The sequence below is a fragment of the Hyla sarda genome, chromosome 9 (assembly GCF_029499605.1).
Source record: "Hyla sarda isolate aHylSar1 chromosome 9, aHylSar1.hap1, whole genome shotgun sequence".
Lineage (NCBI taxonomy): Eukaryota > Metazoa > Chordata > Amphibia > Anura > Hylidae > Hyla > Hyla sarda.
Genome location: NC_079197.1, coordinates 5,287,279 through 5,307,123, shown reverse-complemented (window position 1 = coordinate 5,307,123; position 19,845 = coordinate 5,287,279). Strand labels below are relative to the sequence as shown.

At 47.3% G+C, this 19,845-nt stretch overlaps 1 protein-coding gene across 2 annotated transcripts in view; it reads left to right on the top strand.

The window, feature by feature from the left end:
• The window catches only part of TSC1 (TSC complex subunit 1), a 49,133-nt gene that overhangs the window by 27,292 nt on the left and 1,996 nt on the right, over positions 1 to 19,845 (top strand). For both annotated transcript variants that reach the window (XM_056539407.1, XM_056539408.1), the window contains exons 11-21: positions 261 to 369; positions 1,815 to 1,872; positions 2,031 to 2,111; positions 3,145 to 3,700; positions 5,237 to 5,280; positions 5,406 to 5,572; positions 8,869 to 9,051; positions 10,079 to 10,189; positions 15,418 to 15,540; positions 15,834 to 16,021; positions 16,635 to 16,796. In XM_056539407.1, the coding sequence (XP_056395382.1) occupies positions 261 to 369; positions 1,815 to 1,872; positions 2,031 to 2,111; positions 3,145 to 3,700; positions 5,237 to 5,280; positions 5,406 to 5,572; positions 8,869 to 9,051; positions 10,079 to 10,189; positions 15,418 to 15,540; positions 15,834 to 16,021; positions 16,635 to 16,796 (1,782 nt within the window). The remainder of the gene's footprint in view (positions 1 to 260; positions 370 to 1,814; positions 1,873 to 2,030; positions 2,112 to 3,144; positions 3,701 to 5,236; positions 5,281 to 5,405; positions 5,573 to 8,868; positions 9,052 to 10,078; positions 10,190 to 15,417; positions 15,541 to 15,833; positions 16,022 to 16,634; positions 16,797 to 19,845) is intronic.

The following is a 19,845-nucleotide window of genomic DNA, read 5'->3' as shown; positions in this document are numbered from 1 at the left end:
TGATTACAACACAGGTTAACCCTTTAAGAAGGGATCTTATTTACCAAATGTGTATAATCTATGCAGAAGATAGGCTAAGTAGCTTCTGAATAAAAAATGGTGTTTTTTATTTATTTTTATTTTTTTGCATATTGTGATCAGCATCTGTGTATTAAGCTTGTTGCTATTTTGGGCATTATAATAGAAAGGGAGCCAGTTCTCAGACGCTTACTCGCAAATCTTGGGTCTCTGAATCTTGCTATGTTTGTTTTCATAGGTAGTAAAGGAACCCCCATGGGAACACCAGCAACCTCCCCTCCTCCTATTCTCAGCTCTGACGACTCTACAATTGCTGCAAATGTCTCCTCCACATTAACCCCACCCAGAAAGGCAAGTACTATAAAGACAGAAACCTTGTTCATTTAAAGGGAACCAATCATCAGATTTTACCCTATATAATGCTTGGTAAAGCGTTATATAGGGTAAACTTGTTGTCCTCACCATTCCCGGGGGACGCTCCTGTTTCCAGGGATGGTGAGGATATGAAGTTAAACTAGTCACCGCCGCTGCCGTAAGTAGTCACCTGGGTGGGGAGCTCTTCTCACCTACTCCCGTTCTTCGGCCGGCAGCGACGCCCCCTCCGCTTGATTAATGGGCAGCGTCATTGTTCCGCTCACTGAACAGACTAAGCAGAGCGATAACGCTGCCCATCAATCAAGCGGAGGGGGCGTTGCTGCCGGCCGAAGAACGGGAGTAGGTGAGAAGAGCTCCCTGCCCAGGGGACTACTTACGGCGGTGACTAGTTTATAACTTCATATCTTCACCATCCCTGGGGGCAGGAGCGTCCCCCGGGAATGGTGAAAATAAAGATTTTACCCTATAGAACGCTTTGCCAAGCGTTATATAGGGTAAAATCTGATGATTGGTTCCCTTTAAGGGGAACTCTGGCACTTAACAGCTTATCCCCCCTCCCAGTGTTTCCCAACCAGTGTGCCTCCAGCTTTTGCAAAACTACAACTCCCAGCATGCCCGGATAGCCTTTGTCATGCTTGGAGTTGTAGTTTTGCTACAGCTGGAGTCACCCTGGTTGGGAAACACTGCCCTATCCACATGATAGAGGAAAAGTCTTTGATCATAGTGAGTCCGACCGCTGGGACCCTCCCTGTCCTCCTGCCCGGCACCCCAGCTCTCTCCATGTGCATGGACTGGCCACTGCTCCATGAATGTGGATGTGTAGACCACCACATGGAGCCATGGCCGACACTCCATGTATCTCTAAGGGAGAGCTGAAGATACAGCACGTGTCTCTCCTATAGAGATGCATGGAGGGGGCATGTTGATCACTGCTTTGTGCATGGGGAGAGTCGGGTGCCAGGCAGGTCATCGCGAGGGTTCCCAACGGTTTGGTTCCCAGCGATCAGACACTTATCCCCTTCTCCTCTCCCCTCTAACACCACACTGCCTACACACATGGCTAAGGCTGGGTTCACACTACGATTTAAGCAATATGGGACTGGGTGGAGTGAAAACCGGGCACTCCCGTACCCAGCCTGTATGTAATGCATTTCAATGAGCCGACCGGAGTCAAACGCCGACTCTGGTTGGCTCATTTTTGCCCCTTTATACGGTTCTCTAACCGGACCTAAAACCGTGGTAGGCCACGGTTTTAGGTCCTGTGGGAAAACCATATACGGGGCAAAAATGAGCCGACCGGAGTTGGCATTTGACTCTGGTCGGCTCATTGAAATGCATTACATACAGGCTGGGTACGGGAGTGCCCAGTATTGCTTAAAACGTAGTGTGAACCCGGCCTAACAATCCTTTTCACCCAACAGAATGAAGTCACTGATCAGGAGAAACTCAAGCAGCTCAACAAGGGAGAAAAGGGCTCTGGTAAGATGTGGGGATGGACCATTTCGGGAGATGTACTTACTTTTGCACACTAGGGGGAGCTCTTGTCTTCAGATTTTTTATTTGAAGCTGCGATTAATAGAATGGTTGCATACATTGCTGTGTGAGATGGTAATTTTCTGTTTTTTCATTTGCTCCAGATAAAGCTCCCAAAGTGTCGCTGAGTGACCTTCCTGAGGTGATAGGAGAGTTATCTGCAAACCACAGTAATGTAGAGGAAGGTGCGTGCCTCTGACTAGTAACTAGATTTTTATTTACTTTTTTCCATATCGGCAATAAGTTGTTCTCTTCAGATGTTGACATGCAAATTTTATTTTTGTGAGGCCATTTTATTTATCCTACTAATGTTAACAAGCTGCATTCCAAGTACACACGTCTCTGTTCCATATCTGTGCATACTGTGAAGTATTGTCTACTGCATTTATGAAATATTCTATGTTAATGTTTCATCTCTTAGGGCCTAAGGTTGTTAACGGTAGGTTGTATGATCAACAGGTAACTTAACAAAGCGGTGGTGGGGATTGTGGTGGCGGCTCAGTGCTCACCGGAACATCTATTTTAGGAAGTTTGGAAATGAAATTAGGCACATTAGTATTTTCACATGTTAGAGGGTAATTTGGGCTTAAAAAAATGAAGAATAATATATTTGATATATCTCCTGTCATGGTATACCTCCTTTATAGATCTAGTTACATTAGAACATACTCCACTGTTTTAGGCCATGTTTTTTCCTTACATCTTCCCCAATGCCTTTTCCCATCTCGTACTTTTGTTATCTTCTGGGGTTGGGGGTTTTGTTTGTTTAATTTTTCTTATTTAAGGTTAACTTATGCATTGTTATTTTTGGGTGGGGGTAACAGAGCCCACATTATGTAACTGGTTAAACATTCACGGTCAGAAGTTTCTCAGACAGCGAGGTGGCAGGGCTGGGCATTAATGTTGCCGTATACATTTTATGAAATGTTACAAGTATAGGACAAATGTTCATTTTCATCACTTTGGCGGGGGTGCACGGTTATACACTGGTGTCCATTTGCACATTATGTTTTTGGAGAAGAAAATGCCAATTTTGCTGAATCCCCAACAATTACTCACTAGTAAATATTCAGTGGGCTCCACTTCTGGTTTTTGTGGCAGTAATAATTTCTTTGAGTAAAGTGAATATTGAGAATGTGAAGGAAATCATTTTTGGCCATTTTGTTTTTAATGAATGAATTCCTAATTCCTCCCCTTTGATTCTCCTTTGTGCTCCAGCTGCTATATCCCAGGAGTTGTCTCAGATCACCACCGAATCTGATCGTGAGCCGACTGTGCGCCGCGGGGGCTTTGATTCACCGTTTTGTCCTCAGTCTGACAGTCAGCCCAATTCTCAAAGAAGGAGCTCTTGTAATGTTATCCGGACACCTGATAACTCTGTTGCCAACAAGCTTCGCTGCAACGGTTCCCAGGACTCTTCAAAACAGGCATTCACCCCCATTGAGCCCCCCAATGGAGCGGAGAATGACGACTCAGGGAAGACACAGACTACTAACTCTTTGCCCAACTCCAGGAACATCCTGACCCCTAGCCCTTGCAAATCTCAGGCCCGTTGCAGATCCTGTTTCAATCCTACCCCTTACGAACACCTTTTTGAGCTGGCTCTGCCCAGAACTGCAAGCTACTTCATCTCCAAAAAGACAGAGGAGCTGTACAAAAAATTCAAAGGGAGCAGCGAAGAAGCCGAGGAAAGCGGCACATCGGTGTCCCCTGCAGAGGTGCTTGACCGGCTCATACATTTAGGAGCTGATGCACACACCAAAGAGCTGAACAAGTAAGTACTGACCCAAGTAGACAGCCTAAGTTCTCTGCTGTTCAAAATAGTCATCTTTTTACATGATGGCCTATTGCCAATATATTCAATGGGAAGCTTATGTCTGAGACCACCACTGATCCTCAGTAAAAACAGGCTGCAGCCTATGTTAGGCCTACTTTGGTAGAGCAAAAACTGTCTACACCTTTTTGTCTTTGGGCCGGAGTCATCCGCAACTGATGGTAAAGGGGTTATCCAGGATTAGAAAAAGATAGCGGCTTTCTTCTTAAAACAGCACCACACCTGTCCTCCTAGTGTGTGTGTGGTATTACAGTTCAGTTCCATTGAGTTGAATGGACCCAAGTTGTAGAACCACACACGACACAGTCAGGCGTTAAACTGCTTTTGGAAGAAAGTAGCTATGTTTCTCTAACCCTGGATGACCCATTTAATGCTGTGGCATATCCTAATCTTATTGGAATATTAAGTTAAAATGGTTGCCAACATAAAAAAAAAAAAAAATGCTGGAGCATAGGATTGTGCTGAAATGAAAAAACAAAAAAAATACCACAGCTTCAGTCTGCTCTGCTGACTTTCTTTACACATCTGCAGCAATGACATGTCTGTATAACCAGCTACTGGCTTCAGTGTTATACAGCACAAGAACACACAGGGTGGTGATTGGCTTTTACGTCATGGGTACCTGGACACATCATGGCTTCAATAATGGAATGCTCATATATCCATGTTACTGCTGCTGCCAGTCACTGGCCCCAGCATTGTATGCCAGGGGAACACTGGGACCACAACAGCACCAGAACCATGTAAACAAAGCTGGTGAAGAGGACACAGCGGTGGCCCAGGACGCGGCACTGGCTAAAGGATATGCTTAAAGGGGTACTTTGTTTCCCCAGCATTCAGATCATTTTGTTCCGAATGCCTGGATTGGGTGGCGGGGTCGTCATGTCACATGGCCACACCCTGATGTCACACCACGCCCCCTCAATGCAAGTCTATGGGAGGGGGTGGGATGACCGCCATGCCCCCTCCCATAGACTTTAATTGAGGTGGCGTGGATGTGAAATCACGGTCCCGCCGCCCGCACCCAGCATTCTAAACTAACACTGGGTGCTGCACAAAGATTGTGGGGGTCCCAACAGCGGCACCCCCGTGACCAGACATCTTAATCCCTATCCCAGTGTTTCCCAACCATGGTGCCTCCAGCTGTTGCAAAACTACGACTCCCAGCATGACAGAACAGCCTTTGGACAGCTGGGAGGCACCCTGGTTGGGAAACATTGCCCTATCCTTTGGATTGGGGCTACGATGTCTAGGGGCAGAGTACCCCTTTTAAGAACCAGTAGATAAAAAAAAAAAAAATTTGGAAAAGCCATTTTCAGTGTTGCAACTATTTAGTTAAACTGCATTTCCACCTCAGAAAGCATGGATGCAGTTATCACCCATATCTGAATATATTAGCTTGGTTGACGGATTCTGACATCCAGGCCGTCTAACCAGTGTTAGCTTATCGATGATATGCTTTGCTTTGTTCTGCAGATTACCTTTACCCAGCAAATCAGCTGACTGGACTCACTTTGGAGGTATGCCTTTAGTGGATTACCACACTTATTAGCGGCCAAGGGTCCAGCAAAGCTCTAACCTTCATACGTGACATCATTTATCATCCCTGATGTTTAAAGATTTTTTATTGTTTTTAACTTGTCAGGTTCCCCCCCAACTGATGAGATCCACACATTGAGGAACCAGTTGGTGCTTCTTCATAACCAGCTTTTATATGAGAGGTTTAAAAGACAGCAACACGCCATGCGCAACAGACGGCTCCTGCGCAAGGTGATCAAAGTGACCGCCCTGGAAGAACAGAATGCTGCTATGGTAAGCTTCCTTCCTTTACTTTAGTTTGGCTCTTCTTACACTAGGTTGTGTATTGTCTGAACGTTTCACTGAAGCATACGGCAAACTTACACCACAGACTTGATGTGGAAATAGCCCAATGTTTCCCTACCAGGGTGCCTCCGGCTGTTGCAAAACTACAACTCCCAGCATGCCCGGACAGCCTTTGGCTGTCCGGGCATGCTGGGAGTTGTAGTTTTGCAATAGCTGGAGTCACCCTGGTTGTGAAAAACAGAAATAGCCTGAGGGATTGAAATACTCAATTGTAATGTATGTGGATGGTCCTATCCCCTCTGTCAGCAGACCAGTAGGGAGAGAAACTTAATTCCTTTTGGGGTCTGAACATCAGATCCCCAACCGATCAAAATTCTCAAGGTGTCTCTGCTCCAGTAAAAAAAAAAAAAAAAAAAAAAAAAAGTTATGCTTACCGTAAAATCTTTCTCAGAGGATCCATTGGCGGACACCGAAACCATGGGTATATGCTCTTGCCACTAGGAGGCGCTGACACTAGGCATACAAAGAAAAGTTGGCCCCTCCTGGCAGGATATACCCCGCCTACTGACCCTGAGATTATCAGTTTAGTCCCAAAGCAGTAGGAGGGAACCAACAGAGAAACCAGCAGGTTTACGAGGGTACCAGACAAAAAAGAACCAAAAAAACGCCCCTCGGACGAATAAACCGTACCTTGGTCACAACAATGGGTGGGTGCTGTGTTCTCCAATGGATCCTCCGAGAGAGATTTTACGGTAAGCATTAAAAAATTCTAGTTTTCTCGGCCGGTACCATTGGGGGACACAAACCATGGGACGTACCAAAGCAGTCCCCGGGGTGGGAAAAATACCCAACACAGAATCAGGCAGAGGACTGAGCCACTGCTGCCTGCAACACCTTGCGACCCAAACCGTCGTCAGCTGACGCACAAGTGTGCACTAAAATTTTGTGAAGGTGTGCAAGATGACCAGGTTGCCGCCTTATAGACTTGCAGGGCCAAAGCCCTATTGCGGAGAGCCCAAGAAACCCCAACGGAACACGTGGAATGTGCAGTCACCCGAAAGGGGGAGACATTTCCTTCGCGACGGTACAATTCCGATACATCAGGACGGGTCAACTGCGAAATGGTCTCCTTGGAAGCCGGAATACCCTTGCGACTGCCCTCTGGAATCACGAAGGAGTCACCCTGCCGAAAAGAGGTGACCGAAAGCTATATCCGGACAGCCTGAACAATGTCCAGACTATGTATAGAAGCCCCTTAGCATTGGAAGGAGCCGGACAAAGAAGGAAGAACGGTCTCCTCGTTCACGTGACGACCTGCCAGTGGAGGGGAAGGAAGGACTGCCCCTGGAGAAGGAGGGAAGAACGGAGCCACCACAGAAGAGACCGCCAAACAGCAGGGGGCAAAAGAATCCATTGATCCGGAGATGACAACGGTGACTTGTCCCACCTGGCCAATATGGCCAGCTGGAGAGTGTGCTAATGAAACTGGGCATGGTAACCACCTCCATGGCAGCCAACATCCGACCCAGTACCTCCATGCAGAAAGGAATTGGAATCAGAGAAAGGCACCGTAGGAGACGGATACCCTGTTGCAGGGAGTGATGTTTGTCCAACAGACTAACACGGGCGGCGGCCATGTTGAAAAGGAGACCCAGAAATATCAGACTGGGGCAGGGGGCCAGGTTAGACTTTTCTCGGTTGATCACCCAACCGAAGGCGAACAGAGTCTGTAACGTGAGATGAAGCTCTCCAGATTTTGGGACCGGGACGGGGCTCTGGGGAGGGGAGAACAGAGATCCCCTGGCTCAGAAGAATGGCAATCACTGCCGCCATTGCCTTGATGAAAACACTGGGAGCCATAGCTAAGCCAAAAGGAAGGGCCACGAATTGAAAATGGCCCGCAGGGACAGCAAAGCGGAGGAAACGCTGCTGTGCAAGGGAAATAGGGATGTGGAGATAGGCGTCCCGGATGTCCACAAACGACAAACTCCACCTGGTCCATGGAAGCCACTACGGAGCCAAGGGACTCCATGCGAAAATGATGGAGCTGCAAATGACGGTTGAGTTATTTGAGGTCCAGCATGGGACGGACAGAGCCCTCCTTCTTGGGAACAACGAAAAGGTTCGAGTAGAACCCTGAAAAACGCTCCCCTGGCAGGACTGGCACTATCACTCCCTGACTGGATTGTACTTAAAGCGACCTGAAAAGCCGCTGCCAAAGAAGGGGATCGAGGAGGAAAGGATCGGAAGAAACAATTCCTGTGGATGGAATTGAATTCTATTTGATAACCATCTGAAATGATGTCCCGTACCCAGGAGTCCTGAACCTGAGCCAACCAAACCTCCTGGACAGGCTTGTTCTGTGGCAACAGAGAACTCAGCATCTGCATCCCAAGCCTTCAGCCACATGGAGCAGCGAATGTCAACCAAATTACCTGAAGCAAAAGCCGTGTAACAAGTGGACTCCAAGACTGCTGAGCAGGGAAAGTCACCTGCCTGAGAGCTGGCGAGCAATATCCGCCAAGCGGAGAAGCCCAAACCAAAACAGCCTTGGCCACCCAAGCGGATGCAAAGGTGGGAAGCAGGGACAAAGTTCTCGATCTTTTTGTCCGCAAGATCCTTAAGTGATGCTGCGTCCGCAGAGTAGTAGATTTGAACAGGCGAGAGACTGGAGGATCAACTGCAGGTGGCACTGTCCACTTGGAAACCATATCCGGAGGAAAGGGAAACTGAGCTTGAATCTTCTTGGTTCCCTGGAATAGTTTGTCCGATGCTTCCAAGCCGCGTCCAACAAGGCGTCAAATTCTGCATGAGAGCCTTGGGAGAGACGCAGAGAGTGGCGAAAAGAAACTTCCGGATCAGGATCCGAAATTCTTGGGTCCTCTTGATGAAGTGTCCCTGGGGGAACAGGTAGTGCTTTGCTCCTGAACCCCCACCTAAAAACAGGCCCTAACTATAAAATAAAAAGACCATGTCTGGAGAGCTTCTGGGGGGGGGGGGGAGGAGTACCATTTAAACTTCCCTATGAAGGGTGGAAGTGCATAACCCCATACACCTTTTTTCCTAAGAACCAATTGGGTCCATTTTATATGTGTAGTTTCACTTCACGTTATAATATTTGTGGTGGATTTTTAGACTATCATTAAGTTATATTTTACGGCACCTCTATTACACTTTTCTGATTGATCCGTGAGGTTTTGTCATCCAGGCAAATGTGTGGCCTAATACCAATATACGTAATTTCACTATAATGATATTAAAAGCAATCTATCTTTCTGATCTAGAAAACCCTTTTAAAGATGCAAGAAATGGACTTGCAGACAGCAAAGCAAAGCCTTGTGCAGGAACAGGTGCGATACAACAGGCTGCTGGAAGAGAAGGAAACTGTGGTCACTCAGCTTCATAGCCAGATCCGACAGCTCCAGCATGACAGGGAGGAGTTCTACAATCAGAGTCAGGAGCTGCAGGTCAGAACCCAGAAGAATGGAGGCGGAGGCGGACTATACCATTTCTCTGACGAAAACTGTATAGCCTGTCTTTAGCTTTCATTTATGCTTTAAAGGACATCTTCAGTGAAAACAACTTATCCCCTATCCACAGGATTGGGATAAGGGTCTGATCACGGGGGTCCGACCACTGGGACCTCCCGCGATCACCCAAACGGGGGCCCCCGCATTGCTACGATGTGCGCCGGCTAATGCGCATAGCATCTACCTCACTGAGGTCGATGGCATGCCCCTCTCCCCATACAGCTCTATGGGAGAGGCAGGGAGGTACGAACACTGCATCCCTGCCTCTTCCATATAACTACATGAACGAGGTGTGGTAGAGCCATGGTCCCGTACCTGGGGACCCAGCGTTCCGAACCCCCCGCGATCACTCTTATAACCTATCCTGTGGGTAGGGGATAAGTGTTATATCACTCCAGATGCCCATTTAAAGGGGTATTCCACTGCCCAGCGTTCGGAACATTTAGTTCCAAACGCTGTGCGCGCGCTGCAGGGGTTGGCCATGCCCCCTCAATGCAAGTCTATGGGACGCCTTGCCCCCTCCGAAAAACTTGCATTGAGACGTCACGAGGGGGCGTGGCCGACCCCCACAACATGTACACAGCGTTCGGAACTAAATGTTCTGTATGTAGGCCAGTGGTACCAAGTACAGAGGTGCAGGCATCAACGGTTAGGGTTTAGTGAAAATAACCATACCGTTTATTTGCTTCCTTATCCCACAGCTTGTAAACTTAAATCGCGGCTGTTAAGAATTTCTGCCCAATAGTCAGACGGCTGGCCGGCTCACAGTGGCATGCCTTTTCCCCACCCTGACCCGCTCTCAGCATGGAGCCCTGTATGTCAGTCATGCAGGATTAGCTAAGGAAGCAAATGTATGGTATGTTTCATCTCCCTATACCCTAATTGATGGTGCCCGCACCCATTTAACTCGTACAGAGGGGTCAGTTGTACTTTAATTCTTACTGTGTCGTCTTTGCATTTCTAGACTAAGCTTGAGGATAGTCGCAGTACAATAACCAACCTGCGGTCTGAGCTGAAGATATCCAACAACAAGGTGTGCCACACAGAGCTTAGGCTCAGCCAGGTGTCCCAGAAGGTAAGAACCCATGTCTTTCTCATGTTCTCATAGAATCCTGACTTATGCACCTATAATTATTAAAGGGGTTCTCCACTCCTAAACATCTTTGGATAGGGGATAAGATGCCTGATCGCGGGGGTCCTGCCGCTGGGAACCCAGTAATCTCTCCTGCAGCACCCTGTCATCTGCTGCACCGAGCGAACTTCGGTCTATGTATTGCCCGTCATCAGGCAGGGAGCGGAGTATTGTAATGTCACAGCCTAGCCCTCGTGACGTCACCCCCCTCAATGCAAGTCGCCACTCCCCCTCCCATAGACTTGCATTGAGGGGGCAGGTGCTGGTGCTGCAGAGATTGCAAGAGGTCCCAGCGGCGGGACCTCTGCGATCAGACATCTTGGAGAAGATTTATCAAAACCTGTGAAGGGTAAGAGTGGTGCAGTTGCCCCTAGCAACCAATCAGATTTCTTCTTTCATTTTTTACAGGTCTCTTTAAAAATGAAAGAAGCGAGCTGATTGGTTGCTATGGGCAGCTGCGCCACTCTTTCACTGCACAGACTTTGATAAATCTTCCCCCTGATGTCTAGGGGCGGAGTACCCCCTTTAAAGGGGTTTTCCAAGGCTAGAAGTACATGGCCACTTTCTTGAAAAAACGGCACCACCCCTGTCCTTTAGGTTGGGTGTGTGTTTGTGTGTAGTATTACACCTTTGCCTTGTTCATTTCTATTGAAATAAGCTGGAAGAAAGTAGCTATGTATTTCTAAACCTGGATAACTCCTTTTAACTGGCTGGTGGGGGTTGTGCCTAAACAAATACATTTTTTCTTTTTCTCGGTCGGCTCCATTGGGGGACACAGAGACCGTGGGTATATCTTGCAGACACTAGGAGGCTAACACTAGACATACAAAAAGTCTGCCCCTCCTGGCAGGATATACCCCACCTCCTGACTGAGCTAATCAGTTGTTATAGCTTGGTGTTAGTAGGAGGCAGACACAGGTCTGATGTTCTCCAGACCTGGTCTTCTTTTTTATTTTCTAGCTAGGGCCTGTAGTTAGGTTTTTCTCTCCTTTTTTTTCCTTTTCTGGTTTTTAGGTGGGGGTTCAGTAGCATGGTGCTACCTGTCTCCCCATATGCGGCTAAGGGGCATGGGGCATAGAGTAGATAAGACATAGAGTAGATGCTCAGTTAACCCCTTCCCGCCAACGGCCAGCGCTTGGGGTTGCACTTTGGGTCCGGGTCCCCCTATCTTCCCTGTTCGTCCTGCTGTCTCAGTCTGATATGAAGCAGGCGACCATAGCTGGCTGAAGACATCTTATGTGAGTATGGATGCATGCAGGGTGATCCACCACGCACACCATTCCTTCTGTACCTGCTTCTCAGTATGCCCCCCTGGAATGCGCGTTATCTGCACCCCCCTCCAGAGTGGGTTTCCTTCCTTTCCCAATCTATCTCCGATCTGACTAGGGTCTCCAGGACAGTGGTTTCGGCCTTGGAGTGGACTTCCCTGCGCTCTGAGCAGGACTCCCTGGGGGAAGTTTCTCCTGACCCCCATTTCCAGTGCTCACAAGTGCCCAAAAGTGCTTCCTTCAGGCTCTTCCCCTGAACCACGCAATTGGGATAGACACTCTGCCTGTAGATCTCAATCCTCTTCCCCAGCTCACCGACAGCGCCCCCACTTTGGGGTCGCTCCCCTGGTGATCATCCCAGGTCTCAGACTCACTGTTACAGGTCCAATATGCCAGTCTAAGGAAACCTCCGCACGCTCTCATTCTCCAGGTGAATTAGCGGATGATGTGTCGGACACCACCTTGGATCAAAAGGAACACTCTGCCGTGTCTGATATGGTGGACAGTTTGGTGTCAGCCATCAGGGACACGTTTAATTTAGAGGACCCAAGAACTTCAGATCCTGATCCGGAAGTTTCTTTTCATCGCTCTAGTCGTTTCCCCAAGGCTTTCAGCTCTCAAACTGAATTTGACCCCTTGCTAGAAGCAGTTTGGAAGCATCCGGATAAACTGTTTTCAAGGAACCAGGAAGATCCAAGCTCAGTTTCCCTTCCCTCAGGTTCTGATTTCCAAGTGGCCGCCGCCGCTGGCAGTTGGTCCTCTGGTCTGGCGTCTGTCCAAGTCTCCTCTGGTGGCTGCAGCATCCTTTTAAGAATCCGGTGGACAAGAAGATCGAGAACTTGGCTAAGTTTGCCTTTGAAGCGGCAGGTTTGTCCTTGTTACTTGCCTTCGCTTCCGCCTGGGTATTCAAGGCCGTCTTGGTTTGGGCTTCTCAGCTGCGCCAAGGCATCCGTCCTGGTCCCAAAATTGAAGAACCTTCAGACACTTTCAGCTTTCGGTTGGGTGATGAACCGGGAAAAGTCCCACATTTCTCCCACTCAGTACCTTGTCTTTCTGGGTCTCATTTTCGACACGACGGCTGCCCCTGTTCGTCTTCTGCAGGACAAGTGGCGCTCCCTGTCGGAGGGTGGCCGTTAACTATGGCGCCCCTCTCCTTTTCAGATTTGCTTCTGCATGGAGGTGCTGGGTCGGATGGTGGCGGCCAAGAAGCTGGTCATCTTGGCCCAGTGGGATAAGTTGCCGTTCACTCTGGATCGCTGGATTCTTCTGCCCCCCCCCCCCCCCCCCTCTGTTCATCAGTCTCTTCTGTGGTAGCTCCACTTTCCCCTTCTACAGGGGTAGTTAATTCTTCCCCTCCTCTGACAGGTCATCACGACCGATGCAAGTCTCCTGGGTTGGGGAGGTGTGTTTCGGGAACTTATGGTCCAGGGTTGATGGTCCTTTCAGGAGGCTCGCCTCCCCATCAATCTTCTGGAGATCCATGCCATTTTTATTTGCCTCCTCTACTGGGAGATCCTCCTTCAGGGTCGTCCCATTCGAGTCCAATCAGACAATGCCATGGCGGTGGCTTACATCAATCGCCAGGGCACGAGCAGCCGCTCAGCGATGGAGGAGGTCTCCAAGATTCTGCTCTCTCCGCGATTCACATTATGGGCGTGAAAAATTTGGAAGCGGACTTTCTCAGCCGCTCCCCTGCTGATCGGGGGGAGTGATCTTTCCATCTGGAGGCGTTCAGGCAAATCTGCGCTCTTTGGGGGGACCCTTGCTGTGGATCTCTTCGCGTCTCGCCACAACAGACAGGTTCCCTGCTTTGTAGCAAAGTCATGCGACCCTCTGGAGGTAGACGTACTCGTTATTCCATGGTCTTCCTTCAGTCTTCCTACCTCTTTCCCCCCTCTGCCTCTCCTGGGCAGGGTTCTGAGGAAACTCTAGGCAGAGGGTGTTTCTGCCATTCTGGTGGCCCCAGACGCGCGTGGTATGCTGATGTACCTCTGCGTCTTCCGGATTGCCCCGATCTGCTCTCCCAGGGTCCTCTCTGCCACCCCAATTTATTGTTGCTGCATTTGAGGGCGTGGCGGTTTAAACCACGGTTCTGAAGGCTCGGGAGTTTTCTACCGGGGTGATTCGCACCATACTGCGGGCTTGTAAGCCTTCCTCCTCTAGGATTTACTACCGCACTTGGTGGGCCTATATAAGGTGATGTGAGGCTCAGTCCGTCTCTCTGGTTATCTTTTCCTTTCCGCACCTCCTTACCTTCTAGCAATCCGGTCTGGATCAGCGTTTGGCGCTCGGCTCCCTTAAAAGTCAAGTTTCGGCTCTTTCTATTCTTTCAATGGCCGTTTGCTTCCAACCCTCACGTCTGCACCTTCCTGTAGGGCGTGGCCCATGCGGCTCCGCCATTTGGGTCTCCCACCCCTCCTTAGGATCTCAACTTGGTGCTTTTGAGGGAAGCTCCGATTGAACCTCTTCGGGGCGCTTCCCTTCACGTTCTTTCCTGAAAGTTCACCTTCCTCATTGCCATTACCTCCATTAGGAGGGTCTCTGAGCTGGTGGCTCTCCTCGCTCTCCCTTCTTGGTCCTTCACCAGGACATGGTGGTCTTTCAGCCGCCTCCCTCCTTCTTGCCCAAGGTGGTCTCCTCCTTTCACATGAAGGAGATCGTTCTTCCTTCCTTCTGTCCAGCTCAATCAATCGGCAAGGAGTCTGGATATGGTTTGCGCTGTCTGGATCTATCTTTCCGTCACCTCCACTTTCTGACAGGGTGACTTTGAGATTCCGGAGGGTCGTCGTGGTGGATTTGTTCTGCCATCTATGAATCATACCGTCATAAGGGGAAGGTCCCACCCTTTCGTGTGACTGTGCATTCCGTGTGTTCTGTTGGGGCTACTTGGGTGCTACGCAATTGGGCTTCATCCTTGCAAGTCTGCAAGGCGGATACTTGGTCGTCTTTGCACACCTTCTCCAGATTCTACCAGGTGCACACTTTTGCATCTGCTGACGGCGGTTTGGGTTGTAAGGTGTTGCAGGCGGCAGTGGCTCATTCTTCTGCCTGATTCTGTTTTGGGTGTTTTTCCCACCCTGGGGACTTCTGTGGTACGTCCCACGGTCTCTGTGTCCCCCAATGGAGTCGACCGAGAAAATACATTTTTTTTTTTTTATGCTTACCGTAAAATCTTTCTCGGCGGATCCATTGAGGGACACAGCACCCATCCCTTTGTTTTGGTTACTATGGTTGTTTTTTTTTTAATGGTTGTCCGATTTCCCTCGGTTCCTTTTGTCTGTCCTCTCCTACTGCTTTGGACCTAAACTGACTAGCTCAGAGTCAGTAGGCTGGGTATATCTTGCCAGGAGGGGCCGACTTATTCTTTTGTATGCCTAATGTCAGCCTTCTAGTGGCAGCAAGATATACCCAGTCTGTGTCCGCCAATGGATCCTCCGAGAGAGATTTTACGGTAAGCATAAAAAAAATCTACTTTTTATACTTAATTCTGGAGAAATCCTCTTTCCTGTATCGGGTAAATGTGATCAGCTTGCACAACAGCTTTTGCGCCCTCTTTGTTGCAGACCTTTTTGAGAATGAAATCCATTTTATTTTATTTTTTTTGTGTAGTTTTATATTGACGGAAAGTTGATGGAGCCTTCAAAACACCATCTTTCAGATGAATAGAATGTTAGCAAAAAAAAAAATGCAATAAATTGCCACCTGAGTATATTGAGGCATTGACTACTCTCTGTCCCATGTGTTCTTAGAGTTTAAAATATTTGCTAAATAATATAAATATTTAAATATATGGACAAATTTCTTTTATTTATTTTAATTAATACATTTATTTATTTTGTATTTTTATATTTATTTATATATGTTGCTGATGTTTTTTTTTATTTATTTTTTTTTCATGGGCAGCTTTCGAACAGCGAGTCTGTTCAACATCAGATGGAGTTTCTGAACCGGCAGCTTTTGATCCTTGGAGAAGTGAATGAGCTCTACGTGGAACAGCTGCAGCATAAAAACACCAATGCTGATAAGGTATGACCTGCCATATGCGCAAATTCACGTGCATGTGTCAGAGAGCTTCTGAATGTCTGCACCACCTAAGACCAAAGTACAGATGTTTGCTGCAGCAGTAACATTGTGTGGTTTTATAAACCAGTGCTTTCCAAACTGTGGACCTACAGATGTTGCAAAACTACAGCTTCCAGCATGCCCAGACAGCCGTTGGCTGTCCGGGCATGCTGGAAGTTGTAGTTTTGCAACTGCTAGAGGCCCACAGTTTGGAGACCTAGGTTATCGATTTACTTGAATGTTATTCATTCCTCTAGGAAGTAGAAATGCTGCACATGTCCTTCAAAAAGGAGCTGGAAAAAGCCAGGTGCATGGTCGTGCAACAAGGTCAGAGGTTGGAGAGCACCCATAAAAAAATAGTGGATTTGGAGGTGCAGTTGGCCAAGAAAGAGCTGCTGTTCCAGGAGCAAAAAAAATTCTTGGAAGATGTGAAATTGAAGAACAGGTATTTTTCCTACTTTCTTTCCGTTGGCAGTCACACCATGTAAAGAGGTCTCTTAGACAGTCCATTCCTGTTTGTCATATAAATAAATAAGGATGTCATGTAGGGGTGTCCCCAGCACAGGTCTTCCCTCAAGAGTCACCCTTACACTAAGGGAATTGGCTCGTCAATAAATCGGAGTTAGGTTTTCCTTTACCAGGGGCAAAGAATTAGTAACTAAATTTCCCTTGTGCCTTGTTTTGAAAATATTGTGCTGTTGGGGGAGAATTTGCCTAGCCCCGGTCCTCCGCTGGTATACCTCTTTCTGGTCCCCTGATCTTCTGTCTTCTTCCTGCTTAAGTGACGTGTGCTTGTTGCAGGACCTGCGGGCTCAGCCAATCACTGACGGCATCAGTGTCCCATCTCGGTGTGTGATTGGCTGAGCAGGCAGGTCCTGCTCCCAGTGTTAGTCTCAGAAATGGGAATAACAGAGATCAGGGGGGACCAGGGCTAGGTAAGTATGATTTTTTTGTTTTGTTTTTTGTATGCTAAATCTAGTTCCTGCTATGACAAATAAATAAAAACAAATGTGATAAAAAAAAGCTAATTGAAGTTTATTTTTATGTCTAATCCAAAGGGGACAACTCCAAGCAGCGGAGAGCAAGTATAATGCCCAGAAAAGGATTAGTCAGGTCTTTGAAGTGGAGATCCTCTGTCTATATAGCCAACTTGAGAAAGAAGGTCTGCTCAAGAAGCGAGCGGAAGAGAAAGCAGAGACTGCAGAGGTTGCGGAGGAGAGGTAAGCCTTTCCTTGGCCTTATTAATCTTTATTGTGATCTTCAGATGTTGCCGTGACAGAGTGTCAGTTCACTGTGCTATCAGTGAGTGGATACAGACGGTTCATACTCTGAGGCAAGTCCTTCCTTTTAAGTCTACCAGACTCATTGATTCCACTCCTGGCTTTGGCTTAAATGGGCGCTCTCACTAAAACTAATTATTGCTATTGCACTCCTTATGGGAAATAAAAAATCTTTCTAATGTACTTTGTTTATAAAAATGAAGTTTTCTATGTTTTATTTAAAAAAAAAAAAAAAAAAAAAAAAAAAAAAGCTGCCACTAGGTGTCTCCCTACTTGTCCAGAACACATTTCCCCCCCATCTCTTGCACAGACTTTGGACTCCTGCTGGCCTGGCTGAAGTACAAAATCAGGAAGTGCTGTTGGGGTGTGCAGAATTAGCCGATCATAGCTCATCTCACACTGAACTGCTCTGGGCTGTGTGTAGCAGAGTGAGGGAGGAAGTTCTCCCCTGTATGGCTTAAGATGATGTCACGGCTGCTGGGGAACGCCCCTTCCCAGTCTGTGAATCTGACTGAGACTGAGCAGAAAATACAGAACAATATCAAGGTAGAAAACTAAAAAAAAAAAAAAAAAAAAAAAGCTGCCACTAGGTGTCTCCCTACTTGTCCAGAACACATTTCCCCCCCATCTCTTGCACAGACTTTGGACTCCTGCTGGCCTGGCTGAAGTACAAAATCAGGAAGTGCTGTTGGGGTGTGCAGAATTAGCCGATCATAGCTCATCTCACACTGAACTGCTCTGGGCTGTGTGTAGCAGAGTGAGGGAGGAAGTTCTCCCCTGTATGGCTTAAGATGATGTCACGGCTGCTGGGGAACGCCCCTTCCCAGTCTGTGAATCTGACTGAGACTGAGCAGAAAATACAGAACAATATCAAGGTAGAAAACTAAAAAAAAAAAAAAAAAAAAAAAAGGCTGGGGGTGGTTTATCATAATGAGGCAGTGACCTGGGAGGATTATAACATTTAACAAGATCATGACAGGTTCTCTTTAAAATGTACATCCAAAGAAACTTCTGCACAGTCTTTAGAGCTTCGCAGTACAGTTGACGAGGAAACTGTATGACACCCAGCGAGTTCCGTACACGATTCCTATAAATAAGAAATGCACTCCTGCGCGTAACTTGCTGGGTGTCATAAGATTCCCTTTGCAACTTTACTAACCAGCATGCACTGCATTGCTTTCCTCAATCTAAAGACGAGGCAGGGGTTTAACTTTAGACGGGGTTAATTGAACAATACAACCCAACAATATGGAGTTCAAAGAGGGTGGAATTCTTTTTTTATTTTTATTTTTTTTACATGAGCTTGAAATCACTTGGCCCGGCCATCTCTACATAGTCAAACATTCATATAAAGAGCAGAAAATAATAATGGATCTCCAATGCAGCAGTAACTAAAGGAATGTGTGGCCGACCGCAGCTTCCTCTCCCGGTATCAGCTGCCTGCCAGAAATTCCAGAAGCCAAACGCCTAGCAACAGTATAATTGCTGCAATGGCCTCATTGTAAAGCTCCTTTTACACGTGTGTAATACTGGGAGTGTTTGTGTACATTTCAGAGTCACAAGTCCCGACCTGAACTTGACCGCGTCTTATAATTGTTTACAGATCAGGTCTATAGATCCACAGCGGGGCTGGGTTTTACATCCGTTATAAGTGCACGTGAAAGAGGCTTAAAGGGGTACTCCGCCCCTATCCAAAGGATAAGTTATCTGATCGTGGGGGCCTGCCGCTGGGGCACCCCAGACATCCGGTGCACGGAGCGAACTTAGCGCTGTGCTGGATGAGTTGCGATGAGGCTTGTGACGTCAGTCACACCCCACTCGTGATGTAACAGCTATGCCCCCTCAAAGACTTGCATTGAGGGGGCGTGGCCGTGACATCACGAGCCTCCGGCACTGCACCCAACACTCTAAACAAATGCCGGGTGCAGCAAGGGAGATCGTGGGGTCCTCAGCGGCGGGACCCCCACGATCAGACAATCCCTATCCTTTGGATAGGGGATAAGATGTCTAGGGGTGGAGTATTCCTTTAAAGTACCCCTTTACTCCACTGTCCCAGCGTTCAGAACATTTTGTTCCGAACGTGGGCTGCTGGGGTTGTGAAGTAATGGCCATGCCCCCTCATGTTGTCACGCCCCCTCAATGCAAGTCTATGGGAGGGGGGCCCCCTCCCGTAGACTTGCATTGAGGTGGCGTGACGGCATGAGGGGCGTGGCCATGACTTCAAGACTCCCGCACCCAGTGTTCAGAACAAAATGTTCCGAACGCTGGGGGAGTGGAGTACCCCTTTAACTCCTTAAGGACCAGGCTAATTTTTGAATTTTCGTTTTTTCCTCCACCTTCTAAAAATCATAACTTTTTTAAAATATTGTTATCCACAGACAAGTATGAGGGCTTGTTATTTTGTGCAACCAGTTGTCCTTTGTAATGACATCACTCATTTTACCATAAAATGTATGGCGCAACCGAAAAAATTTCTGTAGGGAAATTGAAAAGAAAAACGCAATTTTGCTAATTTTGGAAGGCTTTGTTTTCACGCCGTACAATTTACTGTAAAAATGACATGTTCTTCATTCTGAGGGTAAAAAGGACGTGTTCTTTTTTCTGTGGGTCAGTACGATTAAAATCATACCCATGGTTAAATTTTTTTACATTTTTTTTTTATTGTACCGCTATAAATAAATAAATAAAAATAGCAACCTTTGTAACCAAATACGTAAGTTTAAAATCCCTTTAGTTTGACGACCTATAACTTTTTAAAATTTTTCCGTATGAGGGCTCATTTTTTGCACGGTGATCTGTACCTTTTATAGATACATTTGTGTATATAAAACTTTTAATATTTATTTTAATTTTTTTACACTTTTTGGGGGTAAAATGGGAAAAAGGGACATTTAACATTTTTATTGGGGAGGGGATTTTTCCCTTTTTTTTTTTTTTTTTATGTGCCGCTGCCATCTGATAAAAGCAAATGGCTGCACAGAGGATCGGC